This window comes from Thamnophis elegans, chromosome 16 (genome assembly GCF_009769535.1).
Source record: "Thamnophis elegans isolate rThaEle1 chromosome 16, rThaEle1.pri, whole genome shotgun sequence".
Classification (NCBI taxonomy): domain Eukaryota; kingdom Metazoa; phylum Chordata; class Lepidosauria; order Squamata; family Colubridae; genus Thamnophis; species Thamnophis elegans.
The window spans coordinates 13215565-13242830 of record NC_045556.1 but is presented as its reverse complement, the minus strand read 5'-3'; the positions used below and the strand labels follow the sequence as shown (position 1 = coordinate 13242830).

The 27266-nt window shown below is 44.9% G+C and overlaps 1 protein-coding gene across 1 annotated transcript; it reads left to right on the top strand.

Annotated features, from left to right (window-relative positions):
- LOC116519309 (treslin-like) lies at positions 1 to 26855 on the top strand. The gene is made up of 22 exons (XM_032233146.1): positions 1 to 1076; positions 2872 to 3160; positions 4745 to 4986; positions 5929 to 6178; positions 7123 to 7252; positions 8017 to 8159; positions 9935 to 10144; positions 11166 to 11299; positions 12980 to 13080; positions 13810 to 13903; positions 14012 to 14091; positions 14763 to 15002; positions 15976 to 16072; positions 16339 to 16402; positions 17752 to 17898; positions 18516 to 18606; positions 18738 to 18799; positions 20458 to 20586; positions 21563 to 21705; positions 22450 to 24595; positions 25740 to 25859; positions 26740 to 26855. The coding sequence occupies exons 1-22, from the start codon at positions 420 to 422 to the stop codon at positions 26853 to 26855; spliced, it is 5685 nt and encodes a 1894-aa protein (XP_032089037.1). The 5' UTR covers positions 1 to 419.
- Positions 26856 to 27266: the final 411 nt, after the last annotated feature.

The window sequence follows — 27266 nt, the reverse complement described above, 5'->3', positions numbered from 1 at the left end:
TAGTCCTCCCACCCACTAGGAACAGAGGGGGGGGGGAGCCGCCATGATAGACTTTCCAGGTAGCGCCTCCATTTGCAAAAGGGCCCAGTGGATAGAGTAAAGGGGCTCGCTTGACTTTTTGCAAACGAGGAGAGGGCATTGCTTTTCTTTGAAAAGGGTGAGCTTTGGAGAGGGACGGTGCTGCCGCATTGCCTGTGAATGCCAGCAGAAGCTTAAGTTCCTCATTTCCCAAGCCCTGGCGTGAGCATGCTTGTTTGGAAAGCCAGCCCCAGTGACTGTAGAGCCCAGGGATCTATTAGCCTGCCTGGGATCGGATTAGGATGTTGAAATAAGTGGGGCTCCACCTTGGGATCTCGGTTCAGGCGGATGCCCTCTCCTGGCGCTTGGGATCCTCCAGGATAACCAGCGGCTGAAGCATCATGACCTGCTCCCACAATGTGGTTTTCCTCTTGGACACGGCGGATTCCGCGCAGAAAGATCACCTTCACCTGGGCACCTTGAGGATCTTGAACTTCTTGGGTTGCAAGTTTGGCCTAGCTAAGGTCCGATGGGATTTCAAATTCTTTGACTCCGCGGGAATCCACGCCCGGGCTTCGCGTGTAGGCAGTTTCCGGGAGCTTGGGTCCCGCAGCTGGGAAGACTTTGAGGAAGAGCTGGCGGCCAGGTTCGGGAAGCAGCTCTGCCCGCCGGGCTCACCTGGGCCGACGCCACGATCCGCCGTCACTCGGAACATTCTGAAAGAAACGCTGCTGGACTATCAGTGGGACCGCCCTGAAATAGTCTCTCCTACCAAACCAGTGCTGAGGAGCCAAAAAAACAAATTAACGGTGATTGTGGACAACCCTCCAGTACAATCCACTCACACTGGCTTTGCTAATGCCATTTTCGTCTTATCTCCCTGCCCTCATTCCCGGAGGGAACTATGGCAATTTATTTCTGGGAACTATGCTCCTTTGCCAGAGGAGCTGCCTGCTTCGCATGACCTGGCAGAAAAATTCCTCCCTAAGAGAATTCAAGACATGATGGTCAGTCATAAGGTCACTCTATATTGGATGGACACCACTGAATGGTCCAAGGTAAAAAAAAATCTCAGATTATTGTCTAGTTTGCTATATCGCTGCATTCATTTTAGAATATAGAGTAGCAGAGTAGGAGACCTTGGAGATCTTCTAGTCCAACCCCCTGCTTGGGCAGAAAACCCTATACCATTTCAGGCAAATGGTTGTCCAATATCTTAAAAATGTCCAGTGTTGGAGCATTCACAACTTCTGGAGGCAAGTTGTTCCACTGACTCAGGCTGTCAGGAAATTTTTCCTTCATTCAAAAATCATATGTACTTTGCTTACTGTTTTATTTGTACTACTTGAGCTGTAATAGAACAAATGATTCCATGTTCATCTACTGGGTTTTATGACTGATTGATCAAATTCAGTTGTAAGTCGAGGGCTTCCTGTATAGGTGTTTCTGATCCTAAGGTTTTCAGACATGCTGATCACCTCTTCACGAATTATGCAAACTGGCCTATGCCTAACAGCTCTTCTTTCTACCAAATGAACAGAAAAGACTAACTGCATAATCCTTGTATAAATATTTGTGCCTTTCTCAACATTGTTTCCTTGGAGGAATCCTTGAAATGTTTTAGTCTTGGGAAACCCTTGCATTCAAACCCTTGCAGAGCTGCCCTGGAAACAGTGAAGGACTGGCCCACAGTGCCTCTGCCAGCAAAAACAGGGTCGAGGGCCGTGGGTGGCTCCCCCCATGCCCCGTTTTCACTGGCAGAGGGTTGCAGGAGGCCGTCGCAGCCAAAAATGTAGCTCGCAAGGCTGTTTTCACTGGCAGAGCGCTCGGGCCACCACAGGCACCCCTGACACAAGTGACGTTGAGCTGGCCACGCCTACCCTGGCCAGGCCTACCAGCCCCGCCTCAACCCCCCATCCTGATGTCAAACACAACCTTGCTGCGGCTCTGAATGAAATCGAGTTTGACCCTAGTGGTGGAGCTCTCGCCTCACATTCCAGAGGTAGAGGCAGATGTAGGGTCTCCTACTTGGGCAGGGGATTGACTAGATGACTTGCAAGGTCCCTTTCAACTCTGTTAAATCCCTGGCTTAGATGCTATTGTAGAAACAGCATTCTCCCTTTTGCAAAGATTCAGTATTCCTGGGGAACACGGAGAAGATCCTCTGTTATTGAAAAGAAGCTTCCAGCAGCCTTAGGTGGGGATCATTATTGGGATGCTGAATTCCTTTTTATTTATTGATTACATTTATTTGCTGCTCATCTCATATTGAAACGACTTGGTGGTTCGTTGTAACATGCGGTGCTCAAGTGAAGAAACCATATTGCAGCTCAGCATAATGATGTGGTTCAAATGTCACAGTAAGCTAAGCACCAATTGTGCAGCTCAATGTTAACCTACCCGTATTTTTCAGAGTATTAAGATGCACCAAGATTTTGAAGAGGTAATTTTTTAAAAAAAAAGTTTTTGCACTCTGCAGACCTTCCAAACCCTCTGCACGCCTCATTTTTTTTTTTTTTGTGAAGTGGGGCATGCAGAGGGTTTGAGAGGCCTGCAAAGTGCTCCTGGGGGCCGGACAAAAATGAGCAAAAAATGGCCCATTTTTAGCTCATCGTTGCCATCTTCAGCCCCCTACAAGCTTCCTAAAGCTTCTGCAGGTCTATTTTTGTAAAGGGGGCAGGGTTTCAGGAGGCCAAAAATGCTGTGTTCAGTGTATAAGGCACATCCAGATTTTCACCCTCTTTGGGGGGGGGGGGAATGCGTCATACTCCAAAAAATACGGTAGTCTTGTGTGTTGCTCTGTCCTATTATGATTAGCCTTATTCCGGTCATCTTTGATTTGCTTCCTTTCAGCTTCTTGAACCCCCTGATCACCTTGGCTACCTCACCTTGCTTGAAGTGATGTGCATCCTGGGAGGCACCATTTTCCCTTCTGAGGTCTTAACGCAGCATTTAGATCATCAGAAAAAAAGGACCATCCCGGCTCTCCGGGATGCGGAGCATTCGTCTTCCGAACCGTCGTTCCCTCCTTGGACTAAAATGCTGCCTTTGGATTCCTCTTTGAACTGCTTGTTTTCCTCACGCTCTTCTTTACAAACATCCTTCCCAAATCTGGATGGCGTCATGCTCCTGAAGGCGGATGGTAATGAAAAATAACATCTGTGGTTTGTGAGGGTTTACAAGAGTTTGTTTGATAACTATTCAAAGTTACAACAGGACTGAAAAAAGTGACAGGCCCTTTTCTGACCATTTCAGCATCCCCCTCATCACATGATTTATATTCGAATGTTCTCAGCGTTCCCCCCCATGATCATGTGATCAAAAACTCAGATGCCTGGCAACTGGTCCATGTTTATGACTGTTGTTGTGTCACAAGGTCATGTAATCTCCTTGGGTGACGTCCTCAAAAACAAAGTCTGGCAAAGCCAGATTCACTTATCAACCAGGTTACTAACTTACCAACTGCCTTGAATCATTTAACCACTGAGGGAAGAAAGGTTGTAAAATGGGGCAAAACTCACTTAAATGTCTCACTTAACAACAGAAATGCTGGGCTCAATTGTGGTCGTAAGTCAAGGACGGCCTGTATTCTATTGTAGTTGCATTTTAAGCAGATCAAATCAACCCTTCTTATAAGGCACATGTGTGTGTGTGTGTGTGTGTGTGTGTGTGCGTGTGTGTGTATGTATGTATGTATATATATATATATGTATGTATGTATGTATGTGTATATATATATATATATATATATATATATATATATATATATATATATGTGTGTGTGTGTGTGTTTTTTTATTTGTGCTGATAAATAAATAAAGGGAGACTAGTATAGATCTATTTCAAGCTATTTAGCTCTCATCAGCTAGCCATACCCTTACTGGGATTTGAACCTGGGCTATATTGCACACTAGGCATACTAGGCAGAGATCTTAGCCATTAGGCCACAGGCTCTTATCCGTTTATCAGCGAAGCCAGGGTGAAAGGTATCTATTAGATTTTTTTTTTACAACCCCTGGTAAGCCCCAATTATGGGAGGAAGCTAACTGCTTCCATCATCTGTCCTTCGGCTCGTCACAAGAGTCCATCACGACAGAAACCCAATATTTTTTTTACTGTTGCCTTTGTTATATTTGTGTTTTTTTATTTGTGCTGATAAATAAATAAAGGGAGACTAGTATAGATCTATTTCAAGCTATTTAGCTCTCATCAGCTAGCCATACCCTTACTGGGATTTGAACCTGGGCTATATTGCACACTAGGCATACTAGGCAGAGATCTTAGCCATATATACACACACACACACATACACACACACACACACATGCTGGTCTTGTTGTATTCGGGTCTTTTCCAGCCATCTTCAGGCTGATGTTTTCGGCTTTGTGCTTGTGCAAATAAACCGTGGTCGGAGCTGCCGTCTTTCTATAAATCTTGGTGGGGGGGAGTGCCGAAACGTTGCCAAGACAATATCAAGCTTACACGGGAAAAGACACAAATACAACAAGACCAGCATACCTACCCGTGAAAATCTACGATATATATACTCTGTGTGTGTATCTCCCTTTATTTATTTATCAGCACAAATACAACATTATATATGTATGTATGTATACACACACACACACACATATACAATTTTATTCATTACTGTATACAGAAATTAAAGAAAGTTTGCTTGCTTGATAAACAAACTAATAACCTTTTTGATCTCTAAAATGGGCAGGAAATGAAGAAGCCCGGAGTTGCGCTGTGGTGCTGGAGCCCTTAACTCTGAACCAGAGGCACTTCGAAGGGACAGTCACGATACATCTTAAAGGCACCATGACAGACTGGAAGTCAGCGCACGTTAGAAATCTTCACACGGAGAGCTGGACACTCCGGAGTAAGCCGATGGGATCTTCAGCTCGAGAGATTTCTTGGTTCCAGCAGTTTGTAAGATATATTCTGTCTCAAGGACTTCATATGGTAAGTCTCTCTTTTCGTTCTGCAAAGTGAATCTCATGATAAGTAATTGATAAGCCTGGTGATGTTGATTAGGTTTCATTAATAAGCAAAATGAATGTTGTCCTCAGCTTACAAGCACAATTGAGCCCAACATTTATGTTGTTAAGTGAGAAGTTTGTTATGTGAGTTTTACCCCATTTTACAACTTCTCTTGCCAATTTGTTAAGTGAATCACTGCAGTTCTTAAGTTAATAACTCAGCTGTTAGGTTTATCTGACTTCCCCATTTGACTTTGCTTGTAAGACGGTCGCAAAAGGGGATCACACAACCCCAGGACACTGCAACTGTCATAAATATGAACCAATTGCCAAGCATCCATATTTTGACCCATGGGGATGCTGCAGTGATCCTAAGTGTAAAAAATGGTCATAAGTCACTTCTAATACTCTTAAGTAAACTTGCAGTGTGCTTTATTTTAACATGGTTCAATATCAGACGTATCCAAAGTGATTTCAAATCCCTATCACCACATAATGGAGTGAGCTCCCATTACTTGTCCCAGCTTCTGCTAATCTAGCAGTTCGAAAGCACATAAAAATGCAAGTAGGAAAATAGGGACCACCTTTGGTGGGAAGGTAACAGCGTTCCGTGCGCCTTCAGCGTTTAGTCATGCCAGCCACATGAACATGGGGACATCTTCGGACAGCGCTGGCTCTTTGACTTTGAAACTGAGATGAGCACCACCCCCTAGAGTCAGGAAAGACTAGCACATATGTGCGAGGGGAACATTTACCTTTACCTTAGACATTAACTGAAGCCACAGAGCAGCTTATCAATTTCAAAGGAGGCTTTGCTGAAAGGATAGTCAAAACAAAATCCCTCCTTCAAAGCATCTTTTTTTTGTTTCCCAGGAAAGGTTTGTACATCCCCTCATTGTTCTCATGTTTCTCTTCTGTTGGAAAGGTGGCTGAAGTGACATTTTCATCCGGAGCTCATTCTCCTTGTACGGGGGTTTTCTCCCCCATCTCTGGCACCACTGCACTTCTTTCCCTGCTCTTTGCTGAACAAGTGGCAGAAGCTGAAGGGTCCCTCCTTCAGACACCTGCGGCAGAGAACACATCCGAGGAGGAGGATTTCTGTCTGCCAGATGTTGTGAGCAGCGTGCTACGTCAAGTTATGGAGGACTCTGACGAAGACCATCAAACAAGTCCTGGTAAGCATGATCTTTTTTTTACCACTCTGTTTTTCAAATGTTCCAAGATGTCTGAAAAAGAACCTTTTGCAGTGTCTCAGTACAGCCAGATTTTCTTGGCCAATGACCTGTTTGGAATTGTTGGGGCCTGTCGGCCACCAGCCCCTCCAGCTGACTCAGATGAGGGGGCCTGGGAGCCAGGGTCAGCATCAAGGCAACCTGAGAGCTCTGAGGGGGAAAAGGGAATGGAGCTGGCAGAGGCAGAGCCTGGACCCTCCATCAGCCCTAGGTCTGGAGGTGACTGATGAGGAAGAGGAGGAACAGCTGGGTCCAGTGCCTGATGCGCAGAGGAGAGGAGAGCAGTGGAAATCTATGGGCCAGTCCTTGCGATGGAAGAGCCACCGCTGCTAGCAAAGCCCCGCCACAGCTCCGGGTATAAAAGGCAGGGGGCGAAGATGAACAGATGTGGCAGACAGCTATTCATCTCCCTTCCAGACAGACTTGTTAGCCTGCTGTGAAAGAGAGACTTTTTGCCGGGGCTGCTGGCGCTCCTAATAAAGGAATCATTGATTTAACTACAGAGGGTTACAATCATGTTTGGAAGACTGTCTTGACTGTCTTGTAAATGCTGATTGTAAATGTCACTATGTACAGAGTAAAGCATAAAAAGCCTCTATATTCCTAACAACTCAGAGTTGCTAGGATTTTGCTACAGCGAGTTCCCCTCCCCCCAGGCACCTTGATTTCCTAACCCATTCAAGGAAGTCTGGATAAAATTAGGTTGGAGAAGGAGATAACCAATTTTATTACAAGCTCATCTATAATATCTAAGTGTTTCTTGCTCAGGGTTGCCTAAAATAGGTTCTATCTAGACATGTGTAAGAGTCGATGCAATTTCTTTCTAATAAAGTAGTGTTTATTTTATTTTTTATTTTTTAAATGTTTCATCTATATATGTTAAACAGAGAGTTTATGTCCAGGATGGGTCCAGCAGGAGCTCACCTGTGCTCAAAACTGGTGTCCTGCAGTCCTTGAAGATTGGTACAATGTGTCAAACCTTTGCGGGCCAAGCTCACGCTTGATGGAATCATTCAGGTAATTCCTCTTTCTTTTTTTGGCTTTATTTTAAATGCTTTAGTTTAGAGACATGGTGGCTCAGTGGCTAAGACGCTGATCAGAAAGTTTGGCGGTTCAAATCCCTAGCGCCACGTAACGGAGTGAGCTCCCATTACTTGTCCCAGCTTCTGCCAACCTAGCAGTTAGAAAGCATATAATGCAAGTAGAAAAATAGGGACCACCTTGGTGAGAAGGTAACAGCATTCTGTGCGCCTTCGGCATTTAGTCATACCGGCCACATGACCATGGAGATGTCTTCAGACAGCACTGGCTGTTCGGGTTTGAAATGGAAATGAGCACCGCCCCCTAGAGTCAGGAACGACTAGCACATATGTAAAAGGGGGAACTTTGCCTTTACCTTAATTTAGAGAAGAGCAAACCTAGACACCAAATACTCCGCGATAACTAGTGCTACTATAATGCCATTAAATTGGAATACATTTCCTTCCCATACTCTTCCAAAGGGTTAGCATTTGTGCTCAGTAAAGTCGTATGTCTAAATAAAAAGAAATGCATCTGGATAAAACCTCATCTGGGCTTGTTTTGTATGTGCAGCCTTTACAGATGTTTTTCAGGTTTTCAGATTCATTTCTGAGCGAAATAATTCTGGGAAAAAGGAATGTTTAACTGTTAGCCCCATGTGCAGAATTTTGCTAATTGTTAAGCCTAGTGAAGAATGGCCATTACTTTTTGGCTTTTATCCATTTTCCTTGGCGTTTTTTTCTTTCTTTCTCTCTCTATAGGATGCTGCAAGCAAGTTCTGCTAAAAACGAAGAGGAAACCCCAACATCAGAAGCGGAGCTGAGACAGTCCCTAGCAGAGTTTTACCAGAAAAAAATTTCTGAGCGGACAGTTTCATCTCACCCCCGAGATCAGAAAAAGAGAGGTATGCAGTTTGCATATATATATTTTTACAATCAAGCAGATGAAAGCACAAGGGAACACATCACCCATATGGGCAGTTCTTGATTTATTACCACAATTAAGAACAGAATTTCCATTACTAAGCAACGCGGTTGTTAAATGAACTTTACACCCAATTTTACAATTATTTTTTTTTTTGCCATGGTTGTTACGTGAATCACTGCAGTTAAGTGACTTGTGGTTGTTAAGCAAATCTGCCTTTTCCTGCTGACTTTGATGGACGCCAGCTGGGAAGGCCATCACATGACCCTGGGAATTTGCAACCATTGTAAATACTTGCCGGTTGCCATGCATTTACATTTTGATCATGTGACTAGGGATGCTGCAACAATCATAAGTGCGAGAACCGGTAATACGTCACTATTGTTATTGCTGCTTTAACCTTGAATAGTCACTAAACAAATACAGATTGTTCTCAACTTATGACCACAATTGAGCCCACAATGCATGTTGCTCAGTGGTGGGATCCTCCCAGTTTAACAACCGGTTCGGTGATCGTGCGATTTGCCATTTGATCGTCGGGGCAAACCGGTTCGCCCGGACCAGTCTGAACCTGTAGAATCCCATCTCTAAGGTTGCTAAGTGAGAGGTTGAAGTGCGTTTTGCCCCGTTTTACGACTTTTCTTGCCACAGTGGTTAAGTGAATCACTGCAGTCATTAAATTAGCAACACGGCTGTTAAGTGAATCTGCTTTCCCCATTGACTTTGCTTGTCAGGAGGTCACAAAAGGGGATCACGTGACCCTGGGATGCCACAAGCATCAATAAATATGAGCCAGTTGCCAAGCAGCCAAATGTAAATCACGTGACCATGGGGATGCTGCGATGGTTCATAATTCACTTTTTTTAGTGCTGTTGTAACTTTGAACTGTCACTAAGCAAGGGCTGCCTGTAGGTGTAAGACAAGGATTGCCTGTCATTGTGGCCCGCCGGCTGCCAGCAGAGCTGGCAGCAGAGTTGGACAGTGAGGAGGTTGGAGAGGAACATGGGCCAGTCCTGGAGTCTGGGGAAGGCTCTGATGATTGTAGATTGTAGATTTAATTTATTTGTATGCCGCCCTTCTCCGGGAGGGACTCAGGGCGGCGAACAACTCAAAAGGGGAAAGGGGATACAAACAAAAGGGCTGTGTCAGAAGCTGAAAGGAGGCCGTATGCCAGTTATCAGCTGCCTTAGACAGCAGTGAGGCAGAGGAACAGGTGGAGCCTATTCCTAGTGTACGCATGCACAGAGCTGCCAGAAGATAAGAACAACTAAGAAAGCAGGGTCGACTTAGGAGTAAAGCGACCCCTTGGAGGTGATTGGCCACTCCCATAGGAAACAAAAGAGCGAACGGGGAGTGGGCTTTTGCAGGAAACAATTTGTTCCTTCAGTCGTTTCAAGAATGGAAAGTTCTGTTTGTGACTGTAAGAGACTCTGTGCCAAGTGTTGCCTTGCCCTGCGTTTGGAAACTAGTTATCTGGCAGCTCTTCAAGGTTCGTGTGGATAAATATTCCTCGGAAAGACTGTTTGCTAACCCTTGCTGATTGAATGAAAGGAATTCACAGTTGTGTAAATAAAAGGGGGTTTGCCAGGGCCAAGGCTCTGCTTCTTGCTTTCTAAGGAAGCCTGGGTCAGAACATGTGTAAAGATCACATCATTCCTGATAAGCAGTTGTGTGTTGTAGAATCTGTAATGCTACTCATCTGTTGGACTCTAATGAACCATGCTCACATTCCACTTTTGTTTTCCGCTTGAACAGCCGGGGTTCCCCGGACACCCATTAGGCAGAAGATGAAAACCATGCCCCGTTCTCTTCAGATGCTCAACGCTGCCATGTTCAACGTGAAAGCTCAGAAACACCAGCCGGATGGAGAGCTGCCAGCACATAAAAAGCCACGCCAAAGGCTGCTCTCCAGAAGATTGGATGGCAAAGGGGAAAGAAACGGAAGGAAACGGAAAAGCAAGATAGGTGCGTGGAGATCAGCTCTCTGTCATGTGCAGTAGCTAAACCAAAAGTCCTGTGTTTCAGAACAAAGAGTAGGATTCAAAACTGGGTGTCTTAGTGCAGATTTAAAGGAGAATTGCAAACATTCTAGAACAGGGGTCTCCAGCTCCAGTCCACAGCCCGGTACTTGTCTATGACCTGTTGAGAACCAGACCACACAAGCTGCAAGTGAGCGTGCGAAGCTTCATTAGTGCAAGCGGTAGGCACATGCATGAAACCATCCCCTCTCCCACTTCTCCCCTACCACCCATCTGCAGAGTGAGAAAGCTTGTGGACTGCTATTCTAGAACAGGGGTCGGGTCGGCCACCTTAAACACTCAGAGCCATTTGGACCCGTTTCCCACAGAAAAGAAAACCCTGGGTTTTCCCACAAAACCCTTCCCGTGCCTGACTATTTCCTGAGCAGCCACAAAATTAGCATGCGTAGTTGAATTAAACATTCTGTTTTCTTCTGAAACTTTTCTTTTCTTGGATTTATCTATGGTTGACGTACTGGAAGTCGAAAAGCTCAATAAATCGCGTGCCAGCAGGTGTCGCACATTGGCGGTGTGCGACGCATATTTTGAGCGACGGGGAGCCACAGCAGAGGGATGAAAGAGCCACGTGCGGCTCCAGAGCCGCAGGTTGCTGGCCCCTGCTCTAGAAGATTGAAATTCCTCTTCTCAATGAGATAGCTGAATATGGATGCTTGTATATTATAAGAGGCTTCTTAGTGTACTAAGTCAGACCGCATGGAGAAATCTGGCATGTCAATGGTGGAATTGTGAAGTTTGTGAGTGAATAGAAATGTGTTAATACTAGGGAGGAAAAACTCAACAAATGAGAGAGGATCATTTGCCCCATCATTTGACTCTGGTCTTCATACCTCAAGGTTTTCCTGACCCACTTGCTGCAAATTCACCGTTATCACAGAAGCAATTATGTTATATTCAATTGCACTGCCATTATATTCCAACAAGATATTTCATTCTGTGTGTTTTTACAGACTTCAGTACCGAAGATGAAATGCTTTCTTACCTCAATGCAAACTACCAGAACGCTATGATGGATGGAGAAAATTTGTTTGCTCGTTCCCAAGATATGGTGACAGCTGTTAATGCGTTTCAGAACTCCAGTGAGGTAGAGTCATTGCTTACATACACCTGTCTTTGCTTTCCCAGAGGTTTTTCAAAGGTCTTTCAGACTTAAAGCCATTGAAAGGGAACCTAAAGAGAACCAGCTTATATTTCTATTATTATAGAAACAAAAATCCCCTGTCTAGGTGGTGAAATGACATTAGCAATCAAGAAAAAGTTTATACTGTATTTTACCAGTCTTTCTAAGTCCAGCTAATTGATTGTCTCAAAGGTGCATTCTCAGGAGGCAACTTGGACTTTCTGGTTTTCTTTGATGACTGAGAATCTCCATAGACATCCAGCTAATTGGGTTTCAGGAATTATTTTTGCCTGCCTACACACAAGCAATAAGGAACATCCTGCAAGGCACCTATTGGTCATGGTCCTTTGTAAGATGGACAATTGAGTTGGTTTCTTTGCCTCTCAGATCTTTTCCACATTATATGCCTTTGGTTTAAAGACCACAAGAAAACTGTAGATGCTAGGATAAGAGATTAAATTCTTCAGTTCCAAAAGAGAATCCCCCCCCCATTTTTTTTTAATGAAGAAACAATAAACCTGATTGGATTAGAACAAGCCACTTCCGGTGAGACTTGACTTCAAAATAGTTATGTCATGTTTTCAGCATAGTACAAATTACATTCAAAGATATTGAAACAGAGCAATACGATTTTGTTCTTGCTTGAGAAGGACATCTTGCTGAGAACATCCTGTGAGTGTTTCCTTTTTTCTACTCAAGTGTCATCTGTTCCCATATAAAGGAAGAAAAACTGATTTCATTCTGTCTTAATTTGTTTGCTCCTTAATATAAGACTCTAAGATTTAGCAGTGGCATATAAATCTATTAAATAAGTGTCTCTCTGAGACACTTTTTCCACTGCTTTGTTGTGCGCATTTAATTACTGTATTTTTGGGAGTATAAGACGCTCCAAAGTATAAGACGCACCTAGCTTATGGGGAGGAAAAAAAAATATGCCTCTGCCTCCCAGAAATTTGCCTTCTTACAGCAAACAGCCAATTTCAGTTTCAACACAGCCCAATTAACACAAGCAGCTGATTGTCGGATCTCCCAACAATCAGCTGTTTCAGGCTGCAGGGATTGCCATAGCCTATTGCAGCCTCCACGCGCCCCATTTTTGGCCTCCGCATCCCATTTTCAGCCTCCCCACACCTTGTTTTTGGCCTCAGCGTGTCCCATTTTTCACCAGTTCCAGGTGGCGGGGATCGGAATGGGTGGAAAATGGGACACACAGAGGCCGGAAATGGGGTGCACAGAGGCTGAAAAGGATGTGGAGGTCAAAAATGTGCATGGAGGTGGCAATGGCAATCCCTGAAGCCTGAAACAGCTGATCATCAGGAGGCCGATCCAACCAACAATCAGCTGCTTGCGCTAATCTGGCTGTGCTGAAACTGAAATAGGCTGTTTGCTGCAAGGAGGCAAATTGCTGGGGGGCAGAGGCCAAAAGGTGGAGGCCGGCGGGTGAGCGGAGCTACATTCAGTGTATAAGATGCACCCAAATTTTCACCCTCTTTTAGCAGGGGGGGGGTGTCTTATACTCTGAAAAATACAGTAGGTAGCCTCTCTGTTTTTGTGCTGTTATTCCAATGGGCTGTTTTTGTGATTGCCACTTGTATTTGGTGCATATCTGTAGTAACACTTTTATCTCTGATGTTGTGTTCATAGGCAACTTGTCTAGACACGATCCAAAGATGTCTCCTGAAACCCCCCAACACTCTTCGTCAACAACTTGCCACTGATCCTGATAAAGAAATCAAAATCAAAGAGTACGAAGCCTGATTTTTGCTTCTAAAATAATTGACTCAGTTAATTTTAGATGAGGGGGTTCTTCTGCGTATAATGGAGGGATTCAGTTGAATACTTGATGTGATATAGTCCATGATTTAAATTCACTCCCATTATGATGTTCTGAAAATATTTGCATACCCATTATATAATTAGCCTTGACAAAATGTATTATTTTGTTTGTATGGTGTAAGGATAAAACTATTATTGAGGCCTGATTATGCAGTGGTTAGAATGTAGTATTGCAGGCTAATTCTGCCGATTGCCAGCAGTTCGATCTTAACCTGCTCAAGATTTACTCAGCCATCTATCCTTCCGAGGTCAGGAAAATGAGGACCCAGACTGTTGGGGGCAATATGCTGACTCTAAACCGCTTAGAGAGGGCTGTATGTAAATCACTATGAAGCGATATATAAGTCTAAATGATCTTCCTACTATATATATACATTTGTAGACTGTTTTTTTTTCATTCATACTTGATAGTAATTGATTGATGAACAATTAAAATACCCTTAGTATTTTAATTGGTAATTGGTATTAATTGAAAATGTTTGCAGCTTTGGGTGCTGTGTGGAAAATGCTTTTCAGAGTAATTTCTCCCGCACTCCCTCCCCCACAGTCCATTTTTATTGCTATTTTGAACAGTTGAAGGGGAAGGAGAAACAAGGAATATTCCCCTCAATCTGTCTTTTCCTTTTTTTTTTTTAAAGGTGCCGACTTCAAGTGTATTTGCGCCTGGAGATGTGCCTGCTACATCCTTCTTTGCAAAATAAAACAGACAGAATGGAGCAGCTTGTTCAAGAGGTAAATAAAGTGTGTGTGTGTGTTTTACACATCTCTAAAGTCTTGGAAAGTAAGACTTTGTTCTTCACTTTGAGTGTCATGGATTTGGGGACTTTTACTCTCTTGCAGATGACGGAGTTACTTAGGATGTTGTGTTTGACTAAAGATCCAGGATACCTCAGCAGTTTTTTGGAAGAAGTTGTAGATATGTAAGTGATCAAAAGTCAGAGGCAATTGATTTGTATTTGTTTGTTTGTTGATTGGTTAAACATGTACAAGATAACAAGTATAGGTAGGACATGAACAAAGGAAGTAAATGCAGATAAATGGGGACAGTAGGGCAGGGAAGGTAGGCACACTGGTGTGCTTATGCATGCCCCCTTTACCTGACCTCTTAAGAATGGGGTGAGGTCCACGGTAGACAGTTTAAGGATAAAGCTATGGGGGTTTGAGGATGTAACAACAGAGTCAGGTGGTGCAGTCCAGGTGTTGACCACTCTGTTGCTGAAGTCGGATTTTCTGCAGTCGAGTTCGGAGCAGTTTGCCATGTATTTGTATTGATTGTTTGCCCGTGTATTATTGCATTATTTATGATTGTTGTGGCGTCCCAAGGTCTGGTGATTAACTTTTGCGACCTTCCGAAAAGCAACGTCAACGGGGAAACCAGGGTCACTTAACAACTGGGCTACTAACTTTATCAACTGAAGGGATTCACTTAACCAAGAAAGCAACAAGCAAAAGGGGGCAAAATTCACTTAACAAACATCTTGTTAACAACAGAAATGTTGGGCTCACAAGTAGAGGACTACCTGTACATAGATAGCTTGGTATCTAAATTTTGCCAAGATTTAAATCCTGTGGTTTTGCTCTCTCCCTACAGATATCTGGAATCTATGCCCAAGACTCTTGGTGATTTGTACTACAGCCTAGGAACAGAGATTCCCGCTAAGTTAGCTTCTGTCCTCCCAACGGATTTCTTTAGCGATGATTCCATCACTGAGGAGACACAGATTCCGTCCCTTCCTGCCTCTGCCGCCTCTCTTCCACTTTCTAAAGCAGCTTCTTTAAGCGCCGAAGCAGACGAGCTGGAAGCATTGCGCACCCGATCTGCCAAGAAACGGTAGGTGTATGTCAGAAAAGGGCACAATCCCTGCAAAATGTAACATATTTTTCGGAGTATAAGATGCACATTTTTCCCTCAAAAAAGAGGGTGAAAATCTGGGTGCATCTAATACACTGAATACAACATTTTTGGACTCCTGAAACCCTGCCCCCTTTGCAAAAATGGCCGTGCATAGCCTTTAGGAAGCTTGTAGAGTGCTCCTGGGAGCTGGGGAGGGCAAAAATGATTGAAAAACTGGACTTTTTTTGCTCATCTTTGACTCCCCAGCCCCCAGGGGCACTCTACAAGCCCCCTAAAGGCTGTTTATGGCCTTTTCTTTTGACAAAAAAGGGCCATTTTTGGGAGGTTTGCAGAGTGCAAAAACTTTTTTTTTTAAATTTGCCTCTTCAAAATCTTGGTGCGTCTTATACTCCGAAAAATATGATAAGTTCTGTCTACTCCTCCCAGCCCCAGTGTTTCTTCTGCTTCTGTAATTGATTTCTATAGAGCCACAGTATTGGCTGGGTTGTTGAGTGGAAAACAGAGTGGGTGTCATCCTTATGTGTTGGGCTTACAGTGTGGGAATATTCTGAAGTCATCCATGTGCGAAAAACTCAGGTCTTCTGCACCTTAAAAACAGGCTTGATTCATGATTGGGAAGGGAAGGAAACATCCTACATCTTATAAAGAGCCGAGGTGGTGCAGTGGTTGGAGTGCAGTACTGCAGGCCACTTCAGCTGACTGCTATCTGCAGTTCGGCGGTCCAAATCTCACCGGCTCAAGGTTGACTCAGCCTTCCATCCTTCCGAGGTGGATGAAATGAGGACCCAGACTGTGGGGGCGATATGCTGACTCTGTAAACGGCTTAGAGAGGGCTGAAAGCCCTATGAAGCGGTATATAAGTCTAACTGCTATTGCTATTGCTAAAACAGCAGCTGGAATCGAAATGTTTTTGCCTCACTTGCTGAAAACATATGTCTTCTGCTTTCAGAAAGTATCCATTAGCCAGACATAGGAGTATCACAGAAATGTCACAGAACTTACGGCAAATAGAAATTCCTCGAGCATCCTGGAACCGCAGGAGAAAGGTGAAACTTCCGTTCGGGAACAAATGGCTTGCAAGGTTAAAGGGAGGGAAACATGCACAACGGTTAGAAAGGGCAACTCTGCTTCATAAAGAACTTAGTCCTTTGGAAAGTGTGATCGTTTTTGAGCATAGAAGAGAGAGGCATACTTTACTTCCTGTAGAACTTGGAATGAAGACGTTTTTATTCACTGGTATTAGTTTTCCACTGACAGCTTGTAAGTGATGTGAATTTTGCAGGCTTTCTAACGCTGCGTTCTAAACTTTCAGGACGCTTCTCATGTGCCCCTGGATGCCAAACTGGCACCCATTCCCAAGAAAATGGGAGTACAAGGTATGTCTTCTATCCTAAGATTTGTTGCAAGATTGGTTTCTCTCACCATGTACGGATGGCTTACATCCAAACTAGAGTGTTGTTTCTCCGTGTCATATAACACACATGTGGGTACATGCATAATTTTGTATTTATTTATCTTGCCATGTTTATGTTTACATTAGAGGTGGAGGCCCTTTGAGAGCTGCATGCAATGTAATTTCATTTTAACGTAATGCCGATTAGTGTATATTGAAAGTGACAATAAAGTGTTCTATTTTAAGCAGGAAGTGAGGTGATATTTCTCTCGCATTGCAGGTAGTTCAATGAATATGCTTTTTATCACAGTCACCGACCACCAAACAAAAGAACATTGAAAATAAAACAAAGCAAGATAAAAGATTGCAGTTGGTGGCAGATTCATCAGTGTCATAATTGAAATCTGCCTAATTTTGCAAGCAGCATAACAAAATTTGGCTACATGCAAGGGACGGAATCGCACTGATCTGGGAACTGTACATAAAAAAAGATCATTACAAAAACATCCTCTCCACTCAGTCCAGTTGCTATTTTCACTGCTGCTTTGGCATAACTGAAAGGTTAAAGGAAAGGTTTTAACTTAAAGGCTTACAGGAAATTCAAGCTAATTGGTAAAGTTAGTCATTGCATAGCTAAAGAGATGATTCCTTCACAGATACTATTTTAAAAAATCTAGCATGTATATGTTACAACTTTCTTTAATATTTATCTTGGGCACCCTTAATTCTGCCATGTACTACATCCACATTGTATCAGTTACCTCAAAACTGACTTGAACTGGAGCAATGAGATGTTTGACTTAAAGATGTTTTACTGATATTTTTCTTAAATATCTTACTGATTGATTGATTGATTGATTGATTGATTGATTGATTGATTGAGAGTTTATTTATATGCCGCCCTTTTCCCTGGGGGGACTCAGGGCGGCTTACAACTCGAAGGGGGGGGGAACAAACATTTAACACGTAAAACAGTACATACTTAAAAGCACAACATTCATACCATTCGGGTGGGTTACAGTCTTAGCCCCAGGCCTGACGGGATAGCCAGATTTTAAGGGCTGTGCGGAAAGTCTGGAGGGTGGTGAGGGTACGAATCTCCACGGGGAGATCGTTCCATAGAGTCGGAGCTGCCACCGAGAAGGCTCTCCTCCGCGTAGTTGCCAGTCGGCATTGACCGGCAGATGGAACTCGGAGGAGGCCTAATCTATGGGATCTAATTGGTCGCGTGAAGGTGATTGGCAGTAGGCGGTCTCTCAAGTACCCATGATGATTGGTTTTGTCCAGGAAATGCTTGCGTACCAGAAAATCTCTTGTTTTTGTTGCTTTCAGAAGTGACAAAGGTGAGAAGAAATCTTTTCAATGAAGAAACTCTACCTCTGGGGAAAAGTTCTTTACCAAAGATGGCTCGGAGCCAGTCAGTTTCCATTTTAGAAGATCAAAAACATAAACGCAGCAGATCTAAGGAAGATATTAGAGGTAAGGGAATAATGGATAGAATACTTAAGAGACTTGAATAAAGGTCATGAATGACTTTTTATTTACAACTAGCTGATAACCTGAAGTTGTCTGGTATTTATTTATAAGGGGGAAATGTCCGGACCAAACGTAATTTCTAATGTTGGATTTTCCCCCTTACCAGAGGGAGCTCCTTGTGGACTAATGTGAAGCCGTTACCATGGCAACTCCACTGCGCTGTACAGTAGAAGCCATTTTAAGGCACAATAGGCTGTATCTAAAAGATGATGACTTGCGGTTTATATGTACACTGAGCTTATGCACTGGAGATAAATTCCTTGAATTCCTGTTATTCTATTCTCTTCCTATTCTATTCTGATATGGAATTTCTTTTCACAGCAATATATTCCCTACATCTGATAAAGTGGAGTTCATCCACTATAGCTTATAGGAAAAAAATGTGATTGTGTTCAAGATGCTACAAGTGTTTGTCCTGATAGCATGGAGTAGCAGCTGATTTCAATACAAATTCAGTCCTGAAAAAGAACTTCTGTCCTTGCTTGCTTCCCAAGCAGGAAGCAAACAGATTGCTTGCTTAAGTATAATCTTATTTCTCTACACAACTTGCTCTGTTTCAGCTCATCACAAGCTATTGACCAAAAGCGTGGCAGAAACCCCTTTGCACAAGCAGATGTCCAAGAGGCTGCTGCAGAGGCAGATTACAGGACGGTGAGTGAAAGCTTTGGATTCATTTAATAGCAATTTACCAATCATACTTTGGAATAAAGTCAAAATCTTCCTTTCTTTACTTCTACGTGTCTTACTGCTCCACTAAGTCTCAAACGTTCTTTTCTTCAAAGGTGTTCGGATCCTGGGTCTGATGTTGGCATTGTAGAAGAATCTCCTGAAAAAACCATAACCTGTAAGTACCAATTGACGGGCTATTTCTTTGCAAATCAAAGTGACTCGAGGATTGAGAGACGCTGGTTACATGAGTGCAATTAAAATTATCTTCATAGCAGAGCAAGAAGGGGAAGCGTTCCTTATGAATCTCTAACCTCAAATTCCTCAACAGAAACCTGAGAAATAGCAATAGCACTTAGACTTATATACCGCTTCCCAGTGCTTTACATTCCTCTCTAAGCGGTTTACAGAGTCAAACCTATTGCCCCCAACAATCTGGGTCCTCATTTTGCCAACCACAGAAGGATGGAAGGCCATCAACCTCAAGCTAGTGAGGATCGAACAGTTGGTAGTTGGTAGCCTGCAATGCTGCATTCTAACCACGGCCCCACTACAGTCCTTTTTTCCTTCCTTCCTTCCTTCTCACTTAGCAATAGCACTTAGACTTATATACTGCTTCACAGTGCTTTACAACCTTCCTTCCTTCCTTCCTTCCTTCCTTCTCACTTAGCAATAGCACTTAGACTTATATACTGCTTCACGGTGCTTTACAACCTTCCTTCCTTCCTTCCTTCCCACTTAGCAATAGCACTTAGACTTATAAACAGCTTCACAGTGCTTTACAGCCCCCTCTAAACAGTTTACGGAGTCAGCATATTGCCCACAACAATCTGGGTCCTCATTTTGCAGACCACAAAAGGATGGAAGGCTGAGTAAACCTTGAGCCAGTCAGGATTGAACTGCTGGCAGTCGGCAGAATTAGCCTGCACTACTACATTCTAACTGTTGCGCCACCACGGCGCTTATGACTAAATTCTGGCTTTGGCCAAGAGCCATGCACCAGATACAGCATTGTTATCTCAGCCATGTCACAGGATGGAAAAAGAGACTCAGCCTTTTGACACTGGTACGAGGTGGCTCCAATTTCATCTAGCTTATTATTGGGGGCGGTAAGAGAGAGAAAGGCAGTTTGAAGGACACCGAATGATGCTGACTGTAGCCCTTTATAATTGTGTGTCCAGGTTTAGTGTTGTTCTGTCTCTTAGTGGAGATGTCTCGAACCCTTAGTTGCTAGAGGCAGAGATCAGCAGTCTTCCCTCTGGCCAATGTAGGCTTCTGAAAATGACAGTATCCAAATAATTCTTCATGAACTTTGAAGTGTTCTTTCCTTTGATAAGTGGGGCTTGCAGTATTCCTCAGTATTTCCTTCCAAGGGTGACATAGTCTATATCAGTGAAGGCGAACCTTTTTGGCACCAAGTGCTCAAACCAGAATGCCTGTGCATGCACTGGAGTGCCAGAAACCCGAACACCAGCTGGCCGGTACACATGCCAGCCAGCTGATCTTCCGGTTTCTGGCATGCGTGCCGGCCAGCTGGTCTTCACATGTGCAAGAGCACCAGGAACCCAAAGACCAGCCGGCCCGCATGGGCATGCCTGTTTTGGGCCATTTTTCAGGGCGTTTTCTGGTGTGTTTTGGGGGTCGTTTTCCAGCAATCTGGCCCTTGCGACCACCAGTGCGCCAGAAACCAGAAGAGCAGCTGGAGACGGTATGCGTGCCCACAGAGAGGGCTCTGCGTGCCCCCTCTGGCATGCGTGCCATAGGTTCGCCATCACGGGTCTGTATCGAGCATTGACGATCCTTGATTCTCTCCTTTTCGTTCTCTCTTCCTAAAAGATGGTTTAAGAAGAAGTCCGCGGATCAAGCAACTGATGCAGGATAAATTTCTCTCCAGCAGCATCCACTCCGTAGAGCCAAACAAGGCGAACACAGCACAAGTGCTTTCTGCACAGCTAGAAGAACCAGGTGAGGAGAGAGATCTAATAGGGATGTGTTCTGACTTCCTCCTCCGTCCAGTAACAAATGCCGAGACAAGCTTAACTGGAATGTCCTTTAATAGAAAGACACCAAAACCTCGGTGGCTGAAAGCCAAGCAAAACAAACATATAAGGACCTTGGCAGTAACTCAGACAAACTCAGGCAGCAATAAACACAGATAAGGCTTGGCAGCAATCCAGCCTGCCAAGCTCACAGTATTGTCCTCCAACATTCAATTCCTGCGTTGACTTCTGCAAAGCGGGCTGTGTGCACAAGTAGCTTTTTATAGTCTGGAGAGGAGCCTAATGACCACCAGCAGAGTACAATCACCTTCTGTGATTGCGTAATTGTTCCTGACACCTAGTAGCTCTTTGATGGCGTGCATCCAGGAACAACTCACTGCTGGCCTCCGGCTCACTCTCCCTTCTCCTCCACACTGGTCCAAGGCTCAGGTGCCTCCTGGTGGCCAACCAGCCTCTCTGTGCCCTGCTCAGAGTCGGAACCCTGTCCATGGTCCTCCACCTCCTCCAGAGCCGACTCAGAGGGCCCCTCGCTGTTGGAGTCTGGTGGCAACTCCAACGGCACCTGCTGGGCCACAACAGGGATGTAAGCAAGGGAGAGGTTGTGTTTCCTGACTTGTATCAGTATTTATGTGTCTACTATTTAGAACGGGTTTCTTTTCTTATCACTGATTTAAATCGAAACCAAAGACTTTCCTATTTGCTAATACAGAGCAGACAACCTCCAACCTTCCAGATATTATTTCCCTGAAATTCTCAGCATCCCTCACCAATGACTAGGCTGGGTAAATGATGCCAGGAGGTGTATTTCAGTAGTATCTAGAAGGGCATGGGGCTTTCATTTTGATTTATCACGATAAATGGTAATCCTAGGTAGAGTTTCTCCTGTAAACTTACAGATGCATTTAGCTTAAGCTTGTCTAAACTTGGATTTTTATCCACAGGTCTGGCTTCACCTCCCGCAAAAGCCCCCCAATCTCCAAAGAGTATACTTTTTGGAGAAGTTTGGGGCGGATTTAGTTTGGGGAGAACAAGCTGTCCCCAAACGAGAAGAAAACAATTAATCTTTGATGAGCCTGTTCCTCAGGTAGACTTGCCATCTTTCTATTTTTTATTGTTTATCTTTATTTTTTTAAAAAATATTAATCAAATGTATGCCCATCTCACCAAAAGCAATTCTGGGTGATCACTAACACTGTTTTTCCCAGTTTCTTTGCTCTTTTTAAAAGTTCTTGGATCTAAACTGTAGTTTAACCATTTGTGAGGCATCTGCTTGGCAATTGTACACTTAAAAATGACCTCAGCCTACTGATAGGTAATATATTCTTCCTTGGGCATTTATCTAAAATGTATTAGGATTCAATGACATGAAGTTGCTGTTCATAGAAGAAGATACATGCCCTTTTTAAAGCGGGTTCTTATATGAACTGCAGCTATTCTACAAAACAATTATTACACACCGCAATTCTGCTAAGATCTTTGTTTTCAACATTTCTTGAAAACACTGAGCTGCAGTGACACAGTGTTAGAGTGCAGTACTGCAGGCTACTTCTGCTGACTGCCGGCTGCCTGCAATTGGGCAGTTCAAATGTCACCGGGCTCAAGGTTGACTCAGCCTTCCATCCTTCCGAGGTGGGTAAAATGAGGACCCAGATTGTTGGGGGCAATAGGGCTGATTCTGTAAACCTCTTAGAGAAGGCTGTAAAAGCACTGTGGAGTGGTATGTAAGTCTAAGTGCTATTGCTATTGCTATCTTCATGCTTTAAAAAGTGCACAGCTCATCCTGTTCTTCTCTCTGTATCTCTGATCTTTTCCCATGCTTCTTTCACAGGCACCCGGGAAGAGCTCTTTTCAGTCTTCCCAGGAGCTCTTAAATCCCAAAGATTTAAGCACGCTGAGAAGATCTCCTCGGATTCAAGAAAAGGCACGGCGGACTCCCCAGAAAACTCCAGCCCTTAAAAACTCGGTGGCCAAATGTTTGGGAAATCTTTTCTCCCCTCCGAGACAGAAGAGCAAGTCCTTACCTGCATCCACTGGAAATCAGGAACCCTGCCTGCCTTGGATTGCCGAGAAGAAAAATGGGCGTCCTTCCTCACCCAAAGCAGCAGGACTCCAAACCCCAGAGAAGGCACCACTCTCTGACATGCTGGATGATGTGTTCGCTTTGCCTGCGGAGGGTCCCGATTCACCCATTGTCCTGTCGCCTCCTTCATCCCCATTTGTCCTTCGGGGGAAATCGTGCTCAGAACCGCAGTCCTCCAAGCATTCCTTGAGAATCGCCCCCCACAGAATCCCTACAGTTTGCTCTGAGAACCGGACTCTTGAATCGCGAAGGAATACCTGTCCTGAGCCAGTCTCATCTGTGGATTTCCCCCCTCTGTTGCCAGAAGGATCATCTGCAGCTTTCGAAGACACACATCCAGAACTGGGTTTGACACACATTCAGAAGAGTCCAAACATTAGGACTGTTTCTGAATCCGCTTTGGAGATTCGTTCGGCTTTCCAGTTTGATGGCATCTCTCCGTCCTGTAATGGGTCTGCAAAAGCTGCGAGCCCTTGCACGCGCTCTCCAACTGGGGAAAAGCTAGGAAGAAACTCTTGTAGTCCCCAAGAAACACAGAGTGTCAGAAAGACCTCCCCCATAAAAGCCCTCGGCTCCCCTCCTTCCTTGCCCAGAGAGGAGCATCCCTCTATGGGCAGCAGAAGTCTTGTTGCTGAGACCAGCCCATTCATTAAACCAGAAGAGGATGCTTCATTGGATCAGAGACCTGAACCAATAAGTAAAATAATAAGTCCGAGTAAGAGGAAAGGTTTAGAGAGATGCCTGTCCCCTTCCAATAACCCCATGCGCTTTACACATGCTGTAGTATTGTGCGAAAAACTGGAACTCAGCAAGTCTCTTTCAGATGGTTCTCTTGTCGATCCGGGCTGTAGCAGTAGCATTTCTTCAGAAGAGGACGCTGCGGGTGGGCCGCCTCCGCTCTTCTCAAGTCCTCCCAGACAAGAGCGGGACTCCCCGCTTGCAATCTCAAAACCCGGGTCTGGCGCTTACGCGTTGCGCTGCACTGCCGACAGAAGGCAACGGGAAGCTGCCGCACGGCTGGAGAAGGAGGAGAAGACGGCCAGCTCTAAAGCTCTCGGGGCCACATCTACGCCGCTGACCTATGAGGTCGAGCTTGAAATGCAAGCTTCCGGCCTGCCGAAGCTCCGTATCAGGAAAGTCGCTTCCAAGGCCATGCAGCAGCCTCTCGATTTGTGCGACAAACTCAAGGGGGAGGAAAATGATCGCGCTGTGGGGGATGTTTCAGTGGCCTGGTGCAGTAAGCACCCGGAGAAATTGGAACCCGTCTCCATCTCGCCGTCCTGCATTCGCTCCGCCCACAACACCCCTGGGAAGTTTGGGATGGGCGGGCAGACTTACATATGCCATTCCTATTCCCCCACTCTCTGTACCTCCTCTACAACTTCCCCCTCCCAGGGCAGCACTGGCGTCCCTTGGACCCCGTCTCCCAAACGTAAAGGGAAGGTAACCCCCGAGGCCATCAAAGATTGGCCACGAAGGAAAAGGGCCGCGGTGGGCTACAGCAGAAGCGAAAGGCCGGCCGAAGCCGTTGGGGAAGAGGCAGCCCCACCTCCTGGGGGCAAGGAAGCGTTCGAACTCTTGAGTAACCGAAAGGTTCGGCTCCTGGGAGACCCGGAACTTGACGGAATTGACAAGCTTCAAGATCCGTCCCTTGGCAGCGATACAGAAGGCCATAAGGATGAGAACATCTACAGAGACACTCTGGTGCTAGAGTCTAGAAAAAGGGCTCAGGAGCAGAGAGCATGGGGTGAGGAGGCCAGCCAGGAAACGAAAAGGCCATGCCTAATAAAAGAGAACCCCGGAGCAGCTGCCTACTCAACCGAACTGCTGAGCACGGGAGAACAGCCCGTATCCTCAAAGTCAACAATCTTGGAGGACATCTTCAACTTCTCAGGTACTTTGGGGGCTGATCGTCCCTACTGTTGTCTTGTCAAGGCAGCTATTAGATAAGTCCCATCTGCCAGACCAGCGGTCACCAACTGGTGGTCTATGGACCATTGGTGGTCTGCAAGAAAATTTTGGTGGTCCGCAGAAAAATTATTTGCATTTTTTTATATTGCACTAAATGAGGGGTCCTCAAACTACACCCCCTGGGCTGGATACATGCAATGAACGTTTTGTTGCTGCCGAGAGTCTCCTCCTTTGGGGTCTTTTTGTGTGGGTCGGAGTGGGACAGAAATTCCGACTTGGGGTCTGCTTCAGCCTCCTGGTGTGGGGCTTTGGGTGAAGGCTGGAGGGAAGCACTGCTGGTGGTGAAGAGACGGAGGGCCTCTTTCCAGTGGGACTGCATCAAGGCCTGGAACTGGCTGACCATCTCAGCCCACTGAGCCTCCAGTTGCCTGTACCTGGCCTTGCACTCCCGCAGGTCTTCCCTCTGCTTGGAAAGCCTATGCTCCTAGTCCTCTGAGTTGCTTCTGCTGAGCTTCCTTCTCGGTCAGATCCAATTTGAACTGAGCTGCTTTGCCAACTCTTTCTCCTGGTGGCTACTTAGCTCCAACAACTGCTTCCTGTTGGAGCCCTAAGGAGCCCGGGCGGCAGGCGAGGAATGGCTGGCAGGAGAGGGGCGAGTAATCACATGACCACCTAGCCACGCCCATCCAGCCAGTCATTAGGCAGATCATATTAGTGGTATGCAGGATTTAAAATTATGAATTTAGTGGTGGTCCCTGAGGTCTGAAAGGTTGGACCTGTGCCAAACCTTTTCATAGAAGTCTAGTTAAGAGTACAAACCTTAGTTGCAGGAACCCAAATTAAAGCATTTCCAAGCAGGTGGCTGTTCAGACTCTCTCAGACCTTGGTTAATTTCTTCTGTGGCTTGTTGATGTCATGAGAAAGGGCTTGAGCCTGGATCTTGATCTTTAATTTTCGTGAGCTTACCAGGATAAACCTATACAGAGCTATTGATACATTGCTTTATTTTCTACTTACGGCCAGTAGACTCCCTGAAAGCTGCTTATCTCCTGTAGAGCTCAGATTTTTCCTCCAGTGTTAGATGCCATTTTCTTCAATTAAGTTGAAACCTGTTTTCCCAACTCCAGATACGACTCCACCCAAATCTTCAGGAAACAGCATGATCTCTGCTAGTGGCCTTTGGGCCCTGGAACAGTCCCCGCTCCTCTACAAGGGCCCTCCTGCAACCCAGAAGAAGTGCCCAAAAGGTATGCCAATTTGCATTTCAAACCCTTGATGTAATGAGTAACAATATTTCAAGGGAGCTAAATTTCCACATTATTGTGAGGGTGCAATTTCCCAGTGCCTTCCCAAAATCAACCAGAGGCTTGCTTATTTGAAAACGTCTCTGCTTTCTTTTGAGCTGAGAGAGGGTTTTTCCAAGACCAGTAAAGGCCCCTGCTCTCTCTGAACGTGGTTTTAAAACACGAGATGTGAAAATGATACGAAAGAGAGAAGGTGTGGAAGGAGAGGAGTTGCTGTTGCCGAGTGCCCAAAAGCGGCCACAGGACTGGGGGAGGGAAAACTGTATGAGAACTTCAAAACCAGGTCTTAAGTACTTTTTGAGGAGGTCCAGCATAACTTCAGAAGCTCGCTAAGCAACTGGTCACTACCTGTGTAGGCAAATTAGGATCGATAAAGGGGAAGGATGCCGATTCCTTTCCCTCTTTTCCATACTAACCTAGATGACAGCAAACTCTTGTTCATCTTTCATTTGAAAAGACATTCCCTTGAGTGGGGCGGTAGCCTAGAGGTGGAGCTCTTGCCTCACAATCAGGAGGCTGTGAGTTCGATCCTACGTAGAGGCTGATATTTCTCTCTGCACATAATGAGAATGTATCTGCTGAAAAAAACTGCATTGGCAACAGGAAGGGCATCTGGCCATTAAACATTCAGCTCCATTCAGTTGCCCAGGCTCCACCCCACAAGGGATTATATGGGGTCATTAAAAAGAGATGATGATTGGAAAAGACAACTCCTTAAGAAAGCTAGAAAGTTGTACACACCCTTTAAACAAATTGTGAGTGCCCCCATTTCTGTTCTTAATGGTGTTCCGTAAGGATCTTTCACATCTATGTTCTCCTATAGGGGAAGACCCGGATACATTTGGAGCTGCATACGAGGACTTCTCTCTTTTCCGCAGCACGCCATCCAGAAAGAGGTCCATTACCAGGACTTACTCACGGAAAAGGCCACTCAGCTGAAACGAGATGACCGGTGGGAATATTTTGGAGCCAGACCTTCAACCTCTTTGGGACAAACTTTGCAATCCAAATCAGGGTTCAGTCACCAAAAGTGATTGCTTGTGTGTGGCTGACAGTGACTCATTGCTGAGTTCCAAGAAGAGCAGAAATCAATTCTGTGTTTCAGGGGTCTCCAAGCTTGGACTCTTTAAGACGTGTGGACTTCAATTCCCAGAATTCTGGGAGTTGAAGTCTACAAGTCTTAAAGGGCCCAAGCTTGGAGACCCCTGCTGTATTTTTATAGGTTTTTTTTTTTTAAGTAAGGGCTGTGCCACTGTATGGCCTTTGCAAGGTTTTAAGAGGAATGTCCAGAACCGAGAGCAGTGAAAGCAACCACTTTTAAATTGTTCTTTTGTAAAATAAATTAATTTC

Excerpts from the sequence above, each read along its gene's own strand:
- LOC116519309 (XM_032233146.1), top strand. The coding sequence starts at position 420 with ATGACCTGCTCCCACAATGTGGTTTTCCTCTTGGACACGGCGGATTCC. Across the intron at positions 7,253-8,016 it reads CGCTTGATGGAATCATTCAG|GATGCTGCAAGCAAGTTCTG; the intron begins GTAATTCCTCTT and ends CTCTCTCTATAG. Across the intron at positions 8,160-9,934 it reads CCGAGATCAGAAAAAGAGAG|CCGGGGTTCCCCGGACACCC; the intron begins GTATGCAGTTTG and ends CCGCTTGAACAG.